Genomic DNA, 21,194 nt, shown 5'->3' with positions numbered 1-21,194 from the left:
GAGCAGCTGCCGGCGGTGCGGCGCCGTGGCTGATCACGTGATTCGTCACGAGGTTGGTCACGTAACCAGCCACGTGGTGCGGAGCAGCTACTGCTGCCGGCGGCGCGGAGCGGCGCGCCGGCGAAACCGAGCTGCCACAGCTGTGCGCATGCTTCGCGTCATGTGGGACGAAGATGAAAAAAGAAAGCCCAGCGAAACGGAGCGGCGAAAGACTGACTTCGCAATTAAACTGTGCAAGCTCCACTCGGCCAGCTGTAGCTATCGCGTCACTCCAGGTTTAACCAGAGCTAAACCACTGCCAATTTTGTTTCCTGCCTATTACATTTTTACATGGCGCGACTGTCGCGTGTTTCTGTGAAGCTTTTCACGAAGCGTGGATGCATTTTAGCGTGCGCGAGGCCTTTACTCATTTTGGAGTCGCTACGGTGGGAAGTTAAGCACGCGTTGGCGTGCGTAGTTTTTATCAATGTGAGTGGGTGCCTGTTAAACTGAGCCAGCACAGGTTGGATATGCAGGCTCTAACATGTGTGGGACCACTGCTATATTACCTGCGACTGGAATTTACAAAACTGCATAATTCACTTGGTGCTCGTCTTCCGCGGCAAGAAAGCCGTAGAGGTTTAACGTAGTTAAACCGAATAGACGTGCGAAAGCACGTGTTCATTTTTGAACTGGAGAGGAGACTTAAGTTCCTCCTTAAGGGTACGATGCGATAGCGTTAATCGGATAATTTCTATAGATGAGGAATTGGTAATTCACTTCTTTGCATGCATATCGCGGGGAGTCCTCAAGCGACTCCTGGCTCAGTGGTGCAGCGTTTAAGCGATGCGCCACTGCACTGCGATGGGAGATACTGCCACCGGTGGGGATTGGGAAGACCCTTGTTGCTCTTGGCGAGCAACCTCTCGCGCCCAGTCATTATTTTAACTGCCACCTGCAATGATGGCCGGTTTGCTCACAACACGCTAGGCAGGTTGGTTGTAATCATGCCAGTTTACGTGACCTAGGTGGCGCGATGTCCTCCAGCTGGCACTCCTTCTAACTTACCTGAGCTTATCCGAGTTACTCCGAGAGCACAAAACAAGATTCTTGCTCGTAGTTGGTAGTCTGTCGTGCGTTCGCACTGACAGAAAGGCATCGTGATTTAAATGTTGCTAATATTTTTGCAGACATTTAATTGTTGCGAGAATTTTGCGGTGTTTTCAGCCTAACAGAGTATTGCCGGGTTTAAAAGCTAAATATATAATCTCGTCATCGAGGATAGGTGTCAACATGAAAAGTTTGCCCTGAAGAGAGTATCACGTTCTAGGACCCCGAAATGCAACCTTTACAATACCACAAATACCATCAGTTAAATACAGCAACAATGAAATAAAATCGAAATAAATTCTACTACTGAAATGATTGAAATGAATCGATCCCACAGCTGCATTCGCTCAGCTTATTCTCTGTGTGTTCTCTACAACTAAAAGTGTTCTACAGTGGCTGATGATGCTGCCGCAAACCTTAATTAACACGAAAGTTTTGCGGTGCCATATAAGAAATATTTATGAATTGGGAGCAGTTTCTGAGCACCTTTACTGCAACGAAAATCTTCTACACCTAAAGTATATTTCAGAATACCTTATCGGATGTTTGTTTGCTAGCAGTTCTGGCGGTGCACAGTGAGAAAATTCTTGCCAGACTGCATCTTTCAGGGTACACAAAATCCTCGTTGATATCTTCCAAGCCTTGTCAGAAGGTAAATACAGCTGTCTATATCATCAGGGGAGTTAACAGAACGACCAGCAGTCCGTTCGCCTTTCACTCCTTTTAGCTAAATTCATTGAACGCTGTCACATTTGTGTAATTTTTAAAGCCATAGAATCCAATTCAAGCGAAATAATAATAATAATAATAATAATAATAATAATAATAATAATAATAATAATAATAATAATAATAATAATAATAATAATAATAATAATAATAATAATAATAATAATAATAATAATAATAATGATATTAATAATAATAATAATAATAATAATAATAATAATAATAATAATAATAATAATAATAATAATAATAATATATGGTTTTGGGGGAACGGAAATGGCGCAGTATCTGTCTCATATATCGTTGGACACCTGAACCGCGCCGTAAGAGAGGGTATAAAGGAGGGACTGTCAAGCGAAATCCGCAATTCAAATTCCACAAGGAAGCAAAACCAGATGGGCCAGTGTCCATGCTGCGTGTTCCTGTATAAAAAAAAACACGAGATGTGATCTAAGCTCCACTAGCTTCATGTGGAGCGAGAAAATTTAAATAATCAATGTTTTTTTTAGAACCGGGAAACTGGCTCACGACGATGAAAAGAATGCAAAACAATATGAAAATAATACAGACACCATCGAAAGCTCATGACAAGTTTTGACAGAGCAGGACCGTGATCTGACTAAGAACGAAGACGAATAAGAGAGAGGAAAAGAAAAATAAACAGAGAAAACGAAGAGAAAGAGAGAGAGAGAATTGAAGCGGCGAGAAAATGCGCATGCATTTTTTTTTTCGTTCCGACAAGAGTTTGGCAAAGTTCTAGTGCGCGCAATTTCGATGCCGGCTCTTCCCGCATATCATCGCTAAGAATGCGTCGCGCGAGCGAGAAAGTCAGCTCGCTGTCGACGCTGTCAGAAAAACGCCACGCGCTCCTCATCCGAGCTGTCGACGCTTTCCCAAGGGGGAGCTAGCAGCCGCCGCCGTTCCGTTGGCTTTGACGCGGTTTTACGTCGAGTGACTCTCTGTCCCGGGCGCCAAGCTGGCATGCGTAAGTGGATCGTGCTTTAAATAGGTCTTCTTGAGCGGCGAGCTGCGGCCCGAGGCAAATTTGCGGAGCCAAGTCGCTTTAGAGAAGTGCGTTTGAAGAAACGCGATACTTTGAGCCCCAAGTCTCTGCGTGCATCTGCCTTTAAATGCCTATCTCGGCCGTGCCTGCGTTCTGCCAGTTTGACGCCGTTCTTACAGTAGGTTTGGAGCTGTAGTAATGGAGGCACAGTGAAGTATAAGCTTGTGAAATAAAAAAACAAACTAGGTATCTTTTTTCTCCCCGTTACGAACACGTTCTAAATCCTCAGTGCATATACGGGAGTTTATGTTATATATATATATATATATATATATATATATATATATATATATATATATATATATATATATATATATATATATATATATATATATATATATATATTAAGGAAGACAACAGTCACCGAAACCAAGATGTAGGGGAATGTTTTTTTAAATTTCTAGTGCCAAAATAAAAAAATAAAAACATAAAAAAGAAATACATTCTCCTATGCCACTTGGTTTCGGTGACTGTTGGCTTCCTTAATGTGTTTGTCAAACGAGCCCCTCATTTCATTTGCCTTGTCTGCTAATATATATATATATATATATATATATATATATATATATATATATATATATATATATATATATATATATATATCCTTATCCACATTGAATTACTGGTGCAGGTGAGGTTCCCTGCTATCATTCATCCTGAATATACTACTTTCTGAACCCTACATTACAAGCGCTTGACTTACACCAATGTAATTTCGCAGGACTATTTAGATGATATTGAGGTGACATAAGAACCTGAATAAAATAGCAAATGGGGAACGTACTACGACAGAATGAGATGCTGTCCAATGAATTACTGCGGCTTCTACAGGAGCCACCAAAAAGAACACACAGTGAGTTTTCTGCGCATGAAGTAGGCCCATGCGCTGTTGACCATTTGGAGTAGGGTCAGTCCCTGGAGTGTAGTTGTTTCTGCTGTGGGATTACGCTGACGACTTCGCGAAATGTCCAGCGTCATAAAAAGTTCTGTGAATTTATAGCCACTCAGTGCAGCTGTCTGCGGGTCGAGCGAACTTGTAAACCTCGGCTTATTGCCACGCTCTTCACAGTGACTTGACAGGTCTATGTCACCTCGCCGGCAATAATCAGTAAGAGACTGGAGAGAATTTTCGGATTCGCAGGGCAGCAAAGGTGGAAATTGTTTTCAAGCTTGCAGGGTTTTGACTTCGTCAAGGCGCCATATTTACATCCCGCTGGCGATGTGCAGGCTACGACCAATGACATGCTAGAAGACTAATCTGTGACATTTGCCTTGGAAAGTTTTCCAAGCGGTGTAAATCACGAAACGCCCTAAAAGTCTCAGAAAAGTTGACTATATATGATAATATTAGTCCAAGTAAGCGATGCTGCTGATATAACCAGCCTGTTGTTTTCAGTTTTAGGCCGGAATTGCTCAGCTACCCGGCTAAGGTTCTAATTGTAAATGACGAGCATACATCACCTAAAAGTTTGTTTGCGTTAAAGGGAAGGTGAAATGCTTTTTGGAGAATTTGAGGTTCTAAAAGAAATGAAATCTATTATCTATGAAAATTAAAGGTAAAGCATGCCAAGTATTTTTTCGCCAGCATTTAAAATAATGACGTAATCGCCGATTGAAACCGCAGCGATAGTCAGGCTTCTCCTTACTACGCTAGAGAAGTGCGGAGAAACTCGCGATGACATCATTGTTGCCGAAATTTGGGATTTCCGCTGCCTTCGTCCACGAGCTGCAGTGAGCCTTCCAACACCGCCAAACAAGGCTTCGTGGGCTTAACCGTCAGCGGCGTTGGTTTAAGTCCTTGAAACAACCGTTTATTAGCTGGAAATGCAGCGCCGCCCTATGTGACGTCATCGTTGCGGCTTCTACCCATCGCTGCGCACTGCAAAGAAGCCTGACTACCAATGCGGATTTATTCTGCGATTACGTCACCATTTCAAATCCTAGCACAAAAATACTTCGCATGCGTTACCTCCAAGTTTCTCACATTCTACTCCTTTAAACTCGTCGAATTCCAAAACATCTTCACCTGCCCTTTAATGTAGATCCAACAGCTGCATTCTGGCAACTCTGGCGGCATGCTAGTGACAAAAAGTTGAAAAATTGTCTCTAGATGGCAGAGTAACTAGCCATGCTGATTAGACTAAAACTCCTGTACGAAAGACCAGCGTGTGTTCGGCAAAAGCAAGACAAATCAGTTCGGAGTCTGTCATTTTGAGATCTATTATATATTACTGCTCTCTACAGATGAAAGTTCCTCAGGTGAACTGTAGCCATCACTCATCGACAGTTTTATCGCTTTAACAGAGCAGGCTCTTCGTGAAAGCAGCTTCCCAATGCCCTCGCGCGTTGAACACTACGAGCCGAAGAAGATGCACTATACACCCCTTATTCTCACTCACGAAACCTAAAGTCCCTCCCTAAGGGGCTTTAACTAAACCCACTCATTTACTCTCGCTCACTCAACTGTCTCAATCAACCGCTCTTACTCATCTCACTCATTCACCTGAATGACTCACTCAACTCGCACCCTCCCTATTCTCACTCAACTCACTTACCCAATTCAATCGCTCTCACTCATTTACTCTCCTCACTCACTCTCCTCACTCACTCTCCTCACTCAACTCAATTACTCACTCACTTCACTCACATTACGAGAACGTTTTTTCTGGCTAGTTGGTGCATAACTGAAATGGGTTCATAGCGCAGAAAAACACAAGTTGTTAGACAAAAACGAGTTGTTAGTCAATGCGCTGTTCTGTCACTTCGTTCCTTCCTGTGTTTGTCTGTCTGCGCTATAAAATCATTTCACTCACTCACTCACTCACTCACTCACTCACTCACTCACTCACTCACTCACTCACTCACTCACTCACTCACTCACTCACTCACTCACTCACTCACTCACTCACTCACTCACTCACTCACTCACTCACTCACTCACTCACCATACTCACTCAAATCACTCTCACCTCACTTTCACTAACCCACTCACTCACCTCACTTACTCTAACTCACTCACTCACTCACTCCGCTCACTTACTCACCTCACTTACTCTAACTCACTCACTCACTCACTCACTCACTCACTCACTCACTCACTCACTCACTCACTCACTCGCCTTAATCACTCTCACCTCACTTTTACTCACTCACTCGCTCGCTCACTCACTCTAACTCACTCACTCGCCTTAATCACTCAAATCACTCTCACCACACTTTCCCTCACTCACTCACTCACCTCACTTACTCTAACTCACTCACTCACTCAGCTCATTCACTCACCTGCCGCGGTGGCTCAGTGGTTTGGCGCTGGGCTGCTGACCCGAAAGACGTGGGTTTGATCTCGGCCGCGGCGGTCGAATTTCGATGGAGGCGAAATTCTAGAGGCCCGTGTGCTGTGCGATGCCAGTGCACGATAAAAATCCCCTGGTGGTCGAAATTTCCAGAGCCCTTCACTACGGCGTCTCTCACAGCCTGAGTCGCTTTGAGACGATAAACCCCCCATAAACTAAACCAATCACATACTCACGCACGCACGAAGTCACACGCTCACTCTCACCGGCTCGGTCATTCGCATTAAATGGAACGTTTCTGTGCCTCGCACAGTTTTTCTTCGACACTCTCTCAATAGCTTCGCCATTTGTAGCTATGTTACTCGCTGTTTACTTGTGCACAGGACAGAAACGTGTCCTATTGGAAGCGTGTTATATACGAACGAAGGCCGAGAGGAAAAAAATTAGAGGGGCGGAGTTGCCGAAAGGCGTAGACCGTAATCATCGACAAACAAAGTTGTCCATCACTCCTCCAGAATAAGTTTTTACTGAGGATACTAAGATATTGCGTAGCTTCGTCGAAAAACGATAAAATAATTCACCCCCAAAAAACTTGATGTGGCTGGGTAAATGATCTTCCCTAATTTCTAAGCAAACACATAAACGCCATCTTGACAGATCTGTTCGGTCAAAGGAACGTCTCCCTCTCGACCCGTGTAAACACCGGTCTGCCCCAACTCGAGTCTTCCCTACTCGATCTCTTCCTCTGATGTCGACACCCTGTCGCGTTGCCACGCCGAAAATGCGTGCGACGCGTACGCTCGCAATCGATCACTCGGAGACGCGGCGGGTGTGGCGAAGCCAGGAGGACAGATGACGACACGCTTTTCCACCTGCCGATGACACTTCGTAGCCTTGAAAGGCACAGCAAATTGAACAATAAGCAAGGCGATGTTGCAAGAGATTGTGCAGGGATTCATTTCTTTCTCGCTTCTTCTTGTCATTGTCTAATTAACTGTTAGCTTGGTGGATTTTTATGCACTCTGTAGAATGTGAACGCGCATGTTATGTTTGCCTGCGGCAGTTTTGGCTCTCAGGGGTACAAGCACTGCCTAGCCCCGGGCCAGCAGGTGCTTACGAAAAATCTTTCAATCTGTCGATGCGCATACGCTTTTCAAATTCTTCGTATTTTTTGCTGCTTCATTACGCGTACAAATGCGGGGCACCTATTATTTCATGCAGTGATACACGTGCGCTATAAGGGCAATCATTAGTTTATTCGTAAGTTACGACTGAGGTTTTTGTCTATGAGTACCTGCATTCACTGCGGTAAGCTTTTTGTTACTTATGAAGGTAATAAGACTCTTAACGAATCTATACTGGGCTGTGTATCCCTGCAGAAACTTTAATAGCGATGTATTCTCTTATGAGCTGATTGAGCATAAGGACACTCAGCGACTTACTAAAGGTGGAAGTTGCCGAATTAAAAAATGTTAGAAGAAATATTCTCCCTGCTTTTATTCGCTATAACAAATTGAACGGCACGGTGACCTGCTGCGATTTTCCTTAGCTACGTCTCGGAGCAAGACTGAACCATACGTGAGAACACTAAGCAAGCAGATGTGTAGTTTGAAATCGCACTGCTTCTCTAAATCAGTGGATCAAGTGAGACATTCCTCTCCGGTACCGCCATGCTTTCCAGCTGTTCGCTTTTTTCTTTTTTTTTACAGCCAGAGCTGTATTCGCGACGTTCTAGGATGGAGACGCGCACCTCCCTCACACTGATCACGTGAACACCCCTGTAGAAAAAACACAACAGAAAAGTTTCTGTCATCACAACAGATTTTATGTAATATTTTTGACCGAAAACTTTAAGTAACAACAGATATTTTTGTTGTAAAAACAGATTTTTGCGTAGCTACTGCAGGAAAGTACTGCAGAACTACAGAAAACAATAAGTACTACAGAAAATACTACGGCACTACATTGAAGTACATAAAAATCTGTCCTTACGACAAAATTGCAAAAGATCCTTTTTTGAGAGGGGGGGGGGGTGTAAGGCGCCCTGTGACCCGTGATCACATGACCACTCTGCAGCAAGCACCCGGAGCCTCACGCTTTGTGCAAGCTGAGCCAACATGTGCTGTGACGCGCGGTCCTAAGACGCTGCCAAACGCTGCCCTTAAGACTCAGCACATAGGCGGAAGGTGGGAGCAAGCAACTGCAGTGCATGTTGCACATGAAGGAAGCAAGCGGTAGGGCAGCTTCCCGCAAACGCGTTGCCCGAAATCCGCAAGTCTGTTCCCACACATTTCATAGACGGAAGTGGACAATGCATGAGCCATGCTGCGCAGATCAAGGCACGAGCGCAGTACCTTGCTGTGACGAACCCGCAGAGTATGTGCGTCTGCGTTAACGTTACCAGTAGTAACGTGGCAGCCACCCGTGGCAGTTACAGGGCAGCCACCCGGACAGCCCCGCGAAGGAAGGGATCAGGAAATCGTTTACGCTACGGAGAATATCAAGAACTGCGCGACAACTTAAGTTTAAGACGTGAAAGTTTTTCCGGCCCCTTTTTTCTACTTGTTTGCATTCATTTGCAGTGTGAGTTTCGTATTTCTCTCTACTGCCGAAGAAACCGAGGAACTGAACAAAGCTCAATATTTTGAGCCCTGCTACAGCCCAATAGCGACGCTCACGTGACTTGAAAAACATTTATCTCAATAAAAACAACTTCAACCACGATTGCTACACCCTCTCAAACTGCTACAGTTCTTTCCATGCTTAACAAGGAAGAACGAAATCCAATATTCAAAATACCGCGGAATTAGAAAAAAAAACTTGCAGAGTGATCTGTGCTATGCCTGGGTTATCTTACTGCATTGAATGCGGAAGGTTATTTTCTTTTTTTTTTTGCAGAAAGGCAGTTTTTTCGCTCTTTTCTTGCGTTTCCATAATGGGAGCTCCCATAGAATCCCATGTATTCCTCGAGGCTATCATTTTGTTTGTTTATTATACTCCATCCTCATTTTCTTTCTTCTAAGGCCACCTAGATAAGCTTACATAGATAGCATGGATGACGCAGCTTCTTACCGGCACGGCCTTGCATGCAGTGTACGCTATATGTGGGCATCTATATGATGAACGCTTCTAAGGACTCTCTTCACTGTCACTCAGGTGAGCTAGGTGCTGGGTGCTATCAGGACGGACGAAAACGTGTAATCTACGAAAGGAAAGGCGTACTCAGGAAACCAAATACGCACACATTAAATGCATTTCACACATTCAAAGCAAAAACTAGTGTAAAGCAGCGCGCGCAAATATGGGGCATACGGTGCACGCTGCCAGAGCTGGGAGCGCTGGACACGAAGTGTAAGAACCGGCCGATTTAATTTTTTTGATTTGTAACGAGCGCTCGGCGGTTTACTGTACTGCTCACACCAACGTACCCTCCCGGGAACTATCACGAGCGACTACCCGGTATCCCTTTATTCAAAACCCGCTCCGTGTCGCCCAAGGGATGCTTTACGCGTCAGTGTTCCACATACTTTGTCCTGCAAGCGCCCTAATGTTCTACGTATGTCGCCTCATCACTTTTGTACGGAACTTGTGCCACAGCAAGGGTAAGCAGCGGCCTGTCAAAACTCCCGCTCGTCGTCTCTGTTTTCGTTAGCCCTACTTCCCACTCACCTCCTTTCCAACCCCACGTCTGCCAGCCAGGTGTAGCAAAAACAAAGCAAAACCAAAACATGCCTGTTCACAAAGCTGTCTGAACAAAAGGAATGCCGGAACAAGTCTCGGCCTTCCCGCGCGGTGCGCTTCTTTTCTGGAGCACCCGCACATCTCCGCTGTGTTCCGCACCCCCTGCCATACGTCTCCCCGTTTTTCCCCGTTTGATTTCCCCTCTGCCTTTCGCAGCCCCCTCCACGTCTCCGCCATACATTTTTCTCGGCCACGCGAGTCGGATGCCGAATCTCGATGCGTTTCTATGCACGCCGCAGGGAGAGAGATGGATTTCCTGCCGACGTACGCGCGTGCACTGAATACATCATGCGGGGATGAATAATCGCTGAACCGCGGAGACCAGCCGAACGCCACGTGCGGGCCTGCTTCAGTAGCGGAGCGTGCTCTGGAGGGAGGCGCCGGCGAGCCGCTGACCGAACGATTCCGCGCGTAGAAGGAGGCGGCAGAGGCCCAAGGAGGAGGAGGGGAGCGGTGTTCTCGAATGGGAATGCCATGTAATATTGACGAATGCAAAAGCCACTCCCCGAGACACAATGGGCGGGTGCAGAACCGATATGCCGCTGCTAGCGTCAGGGCTCTTCCGCGTTGTTGTGTGTTGTACCCCTGGCCCTAAGGCAGAGTGCTTTCGCCGTGCCTTGTCCGACCGGAGCAGCAGTCAAAGGGCGCCGCAAGACCTCTGCTATAGGTGCTCTGTGAGGTCAGAGCAGAGCACACCAACTGCGAGCGAAGCCGTGCCAGAGACCGCTCAGCTGCGGCACATGTGGATGAGGCCGCTGGCTTTCGGTCTCATTGTGGTGTCTGTGCACGCGACAGTTGCTGGTGAATGACCCCGGCTCTATATGAAGATGATGATGAATAGGGAGAGCAAGAAGAGAAAGAGGATAAGGAAGATCAATAAAATGACGCAGAAGGAAGAATTCGCATGACAGGATTGATGCGATGAAATCGGGACTTTGTTTCTGACCAATTTTTTACTACTATGGGTCCGCAGGGGTCTTCCTCACCAGTCATTTTCGGCTACCGGCGTTACAGTAAAATCAACTTTTCATAGTATAGCCATCATCGTCATCAGCCAAAGTACGGCCGTTGCTAAAAAAAGGCCCCTTTAATGCCTCTCCATTTCACACTGCCCCGTGCAGCTGCGGCCCACCCGTCCCCGGAAAGTTCCTAACCTCATTCGCCCACATAATTCTTTGCCGCCCCTTGCTATCCTTGCCTTCGCTTGGAGTTACCGTTACCGTAAGGGACCATTCGTTATCTTCTCTCGTCATTACGCACCCTACCCATGCCTACTTCCTCTTCATTTCAGCTAGGCTATCATTGACACGCCACAGTTTTGCTGATCAACTTTGCTCCCTTGAAGTCTTTTAACGTTATCCCTAGCATTTTCATTTCCATAGCTGGCTGCGTTGTGCTCAACTTACCTAATCAATGCTCAACTTACCTAATCTGTCCTCAACTTACCTAAACTATCGTGAGACGTTACCCGCTGGCGTTCATGACATGCTGGAGCTAACTAGCACTCGCCGTCGCTGACACAGGTGTACGCACTGAATCGCACTAATCAGTGTGTCTAATCTCCAGGCCCGTAATCACAGATAAATGACGCTCAGCATAACTCATGCAATTGCACGCATGCTGTCGTCCCATATGCACGCCAATCATACAGGCCGTGCAATAACTTCGAATACCGCAAAAGCGCTAATCACTTGGCGAAAATCTCTCTTCCTCACGAGGCGAAAATGCAGCGCATGTGGTCGCGCGCACATTGGCTGTAGTGATTCACATGTTGCGTTTCAAATCATTCAAAACAATACCCAAGGCCACTTATTCAGAGCTCAAGTGAGTTTACGATCACATTCAGGCACTCGGCTGCTGTCACGAAGGACGCGGGCTCGATCCCGGCCGCGGAAGTAGAATTTCGATGGAGGCGAAATTCTAGAGGCCCGTGTATTGTGCGATGTCAGTGCACGTTAAAGAACCCCATGTGCTCGAAATTTCCGGAGCCTTTCACTACGGCGTCTCTCATAGCCTGAGTTGCCTTGGGACGTTAAACCCCATAAACCAACTAAACAAAACCTATTGTTGGCTCATATAAGCGCATAGCCTTCAACGAGCGAAAAAGGTTGTGACATATCGAGAGGGAATACATTATGCCCCAAAATAGAATAGCGTTCCACTAGCGAGGCTGTGCCATGAAGGCCAAATAGCGCTTCAGCAAGGCTTGGCGTCGTATACAGGTCCACTTTTGTGCAATAGGGTAACCATACGGTCCAGCTGGCGTGGATCAAACACAACTTAACAAGCCACGAAAACAGGAACACAAGAAGAAGTATAGTACAAAGGACAGCGCTGGACTAACAAGTGATGTTTTAATGAAAGACAGCCTACGCCGCAACCAAACAACGCATGCGTATCAGGCACAAAAAAACCAATGTGGCTGAAGGTGAGCGTTTTATAGGTTACGTTCCATGCTGGTGTTTTTCTATGCCCGATACACATGCCTTGTTAGGTTGCTTTGGCAGGCTATCTTTCAATAAAAGTTAGTTGTTTGTCCAGTTCTGTCCTCTGTACTACTTCTTGTATTATTATTTTCATGTCTGGTTACTTTTTTGTGCATTATAGATAATAACGTAATTATTACGGCTAATACAAAATAACATGATAAAAGCTTGTCAAAGAACTGTTTTTGTTTTCCGCGGTGCTGCCCCGGAAGCAGGTACCGGACTCTCAAGCCAACACTGTCTGTCCGGCATGGTCACGTCAGGCACTTTTGGGCCATTTTGGTGCAGGTCGCAAGACAATTTTGTACCTTACTAGCTCTGCATGCTGCGTTTAGTGAGCGTATGGAGCACTGAAGAAGGTTCCACTGCGGCGACAGAGAAATATGCTTTCATTTTGTTTGCAGAAGAGTATGGCAACGGTCCCAAGGCAACGTAATGACCTGTAAATGTCATTACGAGGAACTCTCGGGGTCAGGTCAGGAGAGGGAAAAGGTAAAAAAAAGAAAAATATCTGGCAGCAGAAGGGCTAAAGCAAAAGCTCATCAACTATTACTAATTGCTTTACGACTGGTAGAGCTGTTTTGTTAGCAGTTCGCTCTCAAGGTACGAACGATTTAGCGTTGATTGCTAGAACTATGACACGGTACTGCTATTTTTCTCTGTCTCGCTGAACGTATATTATCTGTTTTACTTTCTCATCGTCATGGTTCCTGCAGCTCTTGTGTTTGGCTTAGTTTGGTCATGCCTTTCATGGGTTCCGCCTTCGAGCTCAGCTTTCCCAGTGATATTTAGGGCTAAAACTACGGGAACAAACGTGTGTCCTAGCAGCTGTTCATATGGATTGTAATTTTGCGCAGCGGAATTACAAAATGTTGTCTAAATTGCAATTTGAACTTCCAGCTGGTCTACTCAGTTTTAAACTAAATTTAATGTTCTCTGCATTGAGTGAATCAAAGGGCGTTTCTGTAGCATTGCATCGAAAGCATTTTGTTCCGTTTCTTTCGGACGCTTTCGAATTCTTTGCGTAGTTGCATATCACGCTGAATTTATTCCCGCTTCTTTGAATCCCGTTTCAAACAAAGGTCCTAACCCGCACCAGTAAGCATTCGCAGCTTTGTTAAAGTCGATCGTTTTTGGCTCCTTGATGGATCTTTCATGAGACTGGGATTCTTTTAACCGTTCACGGCACTGGTCTCAAGTGCCTTCATGCCTGCTGCGCCGTCGTTATAAACGAAACTTCAAGCGTCAGAGGGCATCAAGGTGACGCAGACTGTGCTGCATCATGGGCTGCATTAATGTGCTGCCGATTTGTTAAAGAATGCACTAAACTACTAAACTCCTTCTTCTCCCCTTAATACAATTCCATAGAGTGTGACATTCTTAATGTAACCAACATCAGCCTCGCCGAAGGTCCCTGTTCATGGATAACTGTACACTTCTTTTGTGCGAAGCGAAAATGTGGCCACAAATAAAGAAAAAAAAACTAACGACGTGCTCACTCTGTCTGCAGGGTTGAGCGAGGGCCTACGGCTGGTTCGGCTGGACATGCCAAGTGCTGTCATACGAGGCGATCCTGTCTGGCTCAACTGTTCCTTCGACCTGGAGGCGGACGACCTCTACTCGGTCAAGTGGTACAAGAACCACCGCGAGTTCTTCCGGTATCTTCCCAACGAGAGCCCACCGGGACAGGCCTACAAGCTCTCCGGCGTCTACGTAGACGTGAGTAGACCGCCACGCTTTTCAGTCTGATGGTAGTTCACCGCGCACATATCGTCCTGCTCTTTGCTTACCCCTATACCGTACAGTCGCGACCAGAAGACCTCTAGGCAACGCTAGAATATAGACGCAAATTGATATTGGAGACATGAATTGCTTTAATATAGACCGAGGCACGGTGACGGTTGCCAGCGCCGGTCGGTTCGTGTTGTAGACGTGAATATTGGAAAGACACGTGAGTCGAACAATAGTGCTTGATTCGTGAGGAAGAAGGGGACCTGTCACTGGCGAAGTTGCGGCCCGCTCGCCATGCGCATTCTTGCTTATCAAGCGGCGCTAACGTGACAGGTATGAATAAGTAAATGAATAGCCAAAATCGTGCATTTCCTTTGGCTTGGTGGCGCGCCGGAATCTGCCCTTTATTAAGGGCTCTTAGGTATGACAAGACTATCCGGGCTTTCATATGAGTGGGTGGGCCTTTATCGGGATTGTGGAGATCAGCTCTTGATTTTACCATTTCCGCAAGAATGGCGTGAAAGGAAAATTGATTCACGTTTCAGATCAGAGGCTAGGTGGATGAAATGTCACCAGAGGAGAGCGGTAGGTCTTGAAGTCGCTAGGATGGTAAATTTGGTAAGTTTTAGGGAAGACGTCGTCGGAGTGGTGCAGTGGCAACGCCGCTCTGCTGATGGGTACGAGGACGCGGGCTGAAATCCCATCCGCGGGGGCAGCATTTCGATGAAAGTTAAACGCCAAGACGCTTTTGTGCTATCCCATGTCGGCATATGTGAAAAAAATCTACCGTAACATATCTTACCGCGCCATACCATACCATACCATACCATACCATACCATACCATACCATACCATGCCATGCCATGCCATGCCATGCCATGCCATGCCATACCATGCCATACCATACCATACCATACCATACCATACCGTATACCGTACTATACCGTGCCACATCATACCATACCATACCCTCCTCTCCCCTCCCCTACAATTACTATACCATGCCATACTGTACCATACCGTACCGTACCGCACCGACCGCACCGTACCACACCGTACCACACCGTACCGTACCGCACCATACCGTTCATGCCATGCCATGCTATACCATGCCGCACCATACCATGCCACCGTACCGCACCGCAACAGTTGTTGCCAAAAAAAAAAAAGAAAACGCCGCAAGCTTAAGGCTGTCATTATTGAAAGGAAGACCTTGGGCTCAGTGGTCTGCTGTTAAATGCGTATACGCTCAGCTGGTTTCGGGTTCTTTCAATGTGCGCATTAAAATGCAATGAATTCGATTTCAAACGAAGTGAACATTACTAAACGACTGCTACTAACCTGATGACGATCACCCATGATCCATATGGGTATATATCACATTGAAAAATAAGTGAGATTTGGTTCGTTTGTTAACTTATGGGGTGCTAAACAGCCTTGCCTGAAGGTGCGAAACGATGGGATGAGCGAAGTGGCAGCAACATAAAAAACTGGAGGGGACACATAAAATCCGCCTTAAGGGTATGACGCGATAGATATAATGGATTAACGCCCACATGTGCCGAATTGGTCATTCTCTACTTTACACGCACAGACCGCGGGGAGTCCTCGTACCGCTCCTGGCGCAGTGGTGCAGCGGTTAAGCGATGCGCCACTGCCCTGGCAAGTGGCTGTTTCAGAAAAAAGCCACTGGTGAGGCTTGCGAGACCCAGGTTACTCTTCTGGAACAACCTCTACCGATTAATCCTTAATTTTTCTGTTACCGGCAACGGTGGGCAGTTTGCTCGCAATACGCTGGGCAGGTTTTGATGACGTCAGAAGGTCACGCGGCCTAGATGGCAGGTGGGCCACTTGCTTTTCACCCACAATGCCACCACTACCACCGCTGATGACGACGACACCGTCGACGACTCCAAATTTTGCTGCAGAACGGGACCATTAACGCTATAGCGTTAAAACGCATGAAATACTCCGTTCGTAGACTTTATCGGGGTAACTACTGCACACTTAGAGAAATATGTGTTTCCTTTTGATCTAGCGGATTGAACGGACGTTGCACAAGAAAATAAGAAGAAAACACTTCGGGCGATGGAAAAATCTATGTCAAACATGCTTTGACAACTCCCTCCAATTGGGTTAGTAATATTTAGACTGCATGGTTCGTGGCGCATTGTGGATTTGATAGGCCTTTTTCTGTGGTATGTTTCTAAAATAGAGCTTGCGTCATGACACTGTAAAGGATAGCTCGAAAGGGCAGAAAGCTCTTTGCTTAGAGCACAAGCCCACAAGCTCCTTATCGACAGTTGAACCCCGAGGTATATAGTGCCGTTATTTAAAATTGATGCGTACATGTTTTCTTAGATGTGAATATGTTACCGCGGCTTCACGTGGCTTTTCAATGGTCGCAGTTAAGCAATGCACCTTACACCGGATGATCTACCCACCACGCTCACTACTGTGCGGCTGTTTCTGCGTTTCAGCCACTTAACACCCCAGACTCTAAAACCTTGCGCTCTTTTATCATTTATTCTCCTTGCGCGGAAAGAGCTTTGCTAGCTTTAATTGTATTCTGGACCAATCACTACTGCATGAACCAGAAGGAAAAGGATGGCCCATCGATTGCCAAGTCCTGTTTGCTCACCAGGGAATGTTTAAAAAGTTCCTCACAACCTATTAAAACCGCGTTATTTTTTACATCTACGTCCGGCCGTAAGCTTCATAAAATGTACCCAAGGCTACTTTAAGATTTGTTGAAAAAAGCATCGTAGGCGCACGAATGCAATCATTTTTTTTTTATTAACAGGCAAAGAATTGAACTTGGGACTTGTAGCATACCACAGGAGCATTTTATAATCCCTTGGTTTCTTACTTTTATTCTCAAATGTTTGCTTTCTTTTCTGATTAGCTTGTATCTTTTTCAAACAATGTAGAGAACCTGATAGGCACCAAATATATAATTTGAAGAATTGCACTGGTTAACTCGTCTGTCTCATGAAGAGTCGGCGTCATGCACTGTCACGACAATTCAATATAGTCTACAAAAAACAAATCGTACATGAGCATGTCTGCAAATGAACAAGTAATGAAAGAGACCATGGCATGCATGGAGGGTGGCCTGCAAAGAGTGTCTCGCAAGTTAGTCTGCAAAAGCAATCAGAACAGTTCACTGCCCGGTACCCTAAACTCTGTTCTGTGCGACTCGAACTACGTCGATCAGATCACAAGGGCTCTCATAATTTTCTTCTTGCTAGGCCTATCCAGCATTGCACTGCAGTGACGTCACAGTCGTCAACATCAATAATTTTGTATTAAGCAGTATCTTTAGGTTAAGCAGCTGTTTACTACAGAGGGCACTCTTGAAAACTGCGCTATCCAAGTGGGCGTGCGTACTTGTCACATGACGCGCAGTAATCATTATACCAGGTGTTTTTCTTTTTAAAAGACCCAGAATAAAAAAAAAATACTGTTCTTCAGCTAAAAAAAAAAACTTTTTGCGGCATAGTAAGACCTGTGTTTGCAGAGATAAAAAACAAAAAAAAAACAGGCGAATCACGCTAACTAGTAAAGCGATTAACAAACTTCCGATAGTTAACTTTTTAACGGTTACTGCTAGGCACCTGAGTGCTGTAGATTTGTAGCCGACGTTAGTAATAGCCTTATCAGTTTATTGAACATCGACAACGCGATTGCCCTCGCCGCTGTGGCTCGAATAATTTGGGCCATTTAGCGCGCCATTCGATAACCGCGCTTCTAAGGGTTCTGTATAAGACCCGCTTGTTTGCTCTGTTTTTATTTATGCCGTTTCTTACGAAGTCAAGAACTCTTCATTTCTCCTTTATCGTGACGTTATAAAAATAGTCAAAGAAAATACGTTCTATTAAGGATGGCTCGTTACTCCAATCAGACTTATATGCCCTCTTTAAGCGGTGCTCGAAGAATTGTATTACTCTCAATTCTTCCTAAAAGAAAGGTTGTCTCAATTACGGCTAAAATGCACAGCCTTCAATATTTGTATTCTGTGAATAGTTCGTCCTGATCTAGGATTGACAAAATTTATGACCTCGGTGTACTTTTCGATCACAGGTTCTCCTCTCAAAGTAAACGCATTGCACTGCGGTCAATGGGCATACTTGGTTTCATCTGCAGGCTTTCGAGATATTTCTGTGCCCCACTTCCTTTCTAAAAGTTGCACACGTTGATACACTTGCTGATTCTGGACTATGCGGCTATTTTTTGAAATGGTACTTTCAAATCGAAATGTGACAAAATCAACAGGGTTCAACGAAATTTGTTACGCATATTTCAATGTCATTTTTCTTACACAACATCGAGCTCTTGTTCCAGACTGAATAACTAACCGCATCTCACTTCTCTTTAATTCCATCTTGTTCAGGAGGATATAGTTTTCTTGCGTGAACTCCTTTATGATCACACTCTGCGCTCTCAGCCTCTCCTCCTCCTCATCATCACCAGCAGCCTGACCACGCCTACTGCTGGGCAAAGGCCTCTCGCATATTTCTCTAATTAAGCCTATTCTGTGCCAACCGAGGCCACCTTATCCCCGAAAACGTCTTAATCTCATCCGCCCGCCCAACTTTCTGCCATCCTCTGCTACGCCTGGCTCCTGTTAGAATACAGTCCGTTACCCTTAAAGGACAACTGCACCATTTTCTGAGAATTCCATGATATTGAATGATTCAATTATATATAGGCTGTAGGTAAAGGATGCCAAGTGTTTTTGCTCTAGCATTTAGAATAGGAACGTAATCGACGATTGAATTTTAGGCTTCTCCTGAAAACAGCAGAGAAATGCGAGAAAGCTTGGTGTGACGTCTGGGAAGGTAATAATAATAATTGGTTTTTAGGGAAAGGAAATGGCGCAGTATCTGTCTCATATATCGTTGGACACCTGAACCGCGCCGTAAGAGAAGGAATAAGAGAGGGAGTGAAAGAAGAAAGGAAGAATTAGGTCTGGGAAGGTATGATTTTAAATTACCGTTGCCGTCAACCACACCCTTCGGTGACTCAGTTGATGCTGCCAAACAACTCTCGGCGGGCTTTGTCTTCGGTGGCGTTGTTTTTTGTTTGTTCAAAGCAAGCTTTTATGCGTTGGAAATGCACCGGTACCTTCAATGACGTCATCATGCCCCCCCCCCCCCCCCCTTCCCCCCATTTGGCGCTGTGTGCTGAGGAGAAGCTTGAATGGCATCGCGATTTTAATCGGCAATTACGTCACCATTTCAAATGCTAGCCCAAACGGACTTTGCATGTTTTACCTCCAAGTTTCACACATTCGACCCTTCTAAGCTCATCGACTTCTAAAAGCCTATGTAGTTGCCCTTTAACGACCCACTAGTTACATTGCCTTCGCATTACATACCCCGCTCAAGCCCATTTTTTTCTTCGTGATTAAGGCTAGTATATCATTAACCCGCGTTTGTTCTCTGACCCCTCTGCTCTCTTCCTATCTCTTAAAGTTACACCTGCCATTTTTCTTTCTATACCCGCTGCGTTGAGCTCAATTTAAGTTTAACCATTTTCGTTAGCCTCCATGTTTGTTGCCCCGTAGGTGAGTACTGGTAAGATACAGCTGATATATACTTTTCTCTTGAGGGATATTGGTAAACAGCTAATCAAGACCTGGGAGTACCTCCCGAATGTACTCCGCGCTATTCTTGTTCTTTTAGTTATTTCACTTTCGTGATCCGAATCTGCGGTCATTACCTACCCTAAATATACGTATTTCGTATCTTCTTCCAGCTCCTAGCGGGTATTCAAACCCTTGGCCCGCGAAAAGCGCAAGAGAGTGCAGTCTGTTTCAAGTTCGCGTTTCTGCGCTCCCACTCCCCTCTGCACAGAATGCAAAAGTCGTTCTTTTTGTCTTCATGTTGATATTTTCCAAAACTGGCTTCCTTCGTCATTATTTGAAGCTCATAGCATCCCAATCTGAGAAATTTGTTTTTTATGACGTGCAACTACGCCTTTCTAGCGTACTGCTTTAGTTCATTTGGGCATTCTCTCCAGTTCAATTTTTGTTTGCCTTATATCTTACACCACTTTTATGTGTTTTCATTAATTTTTTTGCTCCAATGCCATGTATTCGCCTCTGATTGTCTGAAACGTGTTTATCGATTGCATTTTTTGTATGTATTTAACCTTTAAAGTTGAACGTCGTTTTTGTTTTCCTTCTTTCTTGGATGTTTTTCATACGATATTTACCTGTGATTCATATTTGTTAGGGATTTAATTCTGTACGGCACCCATTTCTTACTGAAATCCTCGTTTTATTATGTAGTTCTATTGGCTACCTCTTTATGTAAAGTATTTGTGTGGATTTTATTTTCTTATTTGTGCTGAGTACTAATACCAAATATAGTTGCTCCTGCGCGCGTTGACAGTTGACTGATTGACTGAGGGAAGGTATTATACTATTTGTCCCTACCTGCTTAGATTTCATAGACAGTACGTATGCAAGTGCACTGTACTTTATCATTGCCGTTTCGTCTGACCAACTTTCTTTATTTTTCTACGTCCTTTATCACGTCGTGGGTTTAAAGAGAAGGAAACATTCTATACGGGTGGAGGGCTCAATTTTTATGCTCGCATTTTTTCTACAAAGCGATAAAAGGTTTGCGGCTAAGCTTCTTGAAAAAGCCAGACATGAACAATATATTGTTTTAATGTGGTGTGTATTTAAAAAAACGAAAATGATGTCCAAAAATAAATAATTTTTTTTACGTTTTTTCATAGAAGAAGCGGGAATTTTTTAAGCATTTATAAGCTGCAAAATTTTCCTAAACAAATTTATTTCTGAACACTAAGTTCATTAAAAAGAGTCTACTAATAAAGTGCGGAAGTAAAATTGTGGCGTCTTGCAGATGTAAAATGTTTTGAATTCTATGAGAGCCCGAACACCGGCAAGGGAAGTCAGACATGGCGGTCTGATGAAATCAAGTAGGTGTCACTGATTATAATCGAAAAAAGAAAAGACGCTACCGGTTTCTTGTTCACGGTGAGCAAGACATGAGCAAACACAGGTGAACAAAAAACCGTTACGAGTTT

At 45.0% G+C, this 21,194-nt stretch overlaps 1 protein-coding gene across 1 annotated transcript in view; it reads left to right on the top strand.

Annotated features, from left to right (window-relative positions):
- Window positions 1–21,194, top strand: part of LOC144136762 (uncharacterized) — a 91,341-nt gene that overhangs the window by 32,241 nt on the left and 37,906 nt on the right. The window contains exon 2 of the mRNA XM_077669362.1: window positions 13,912–14,120. Within this exon, the coding sequence (XP_077525488.1) occupies window positions 13,912–14,120 (209 nt within the window). The remainder of the gene's footprint in view (window positions 1–13,911; window positions 14,121–21,194) is intronic.

Source organism: Amblyomma americanum, chromosome 6 (genome assembly GCF_052857255.1).
Source record: "Amblyomma americanum isolate KBUSLIRL-KWMA chromosome 6, ASM5285725v1, whole genome shotgun sequence".
Classification (NCBI taxonomy): Eukaryota; Metazoa; Arthropoda; class Arachnida; order Ixodida; family Ixodidae; genus Amblyomma; species Amblyomma americanum.
Note: the sequence above shows the minus strand (reverse complement) of the source record. Positions and strands in the feature narration are given on the sequence as shown.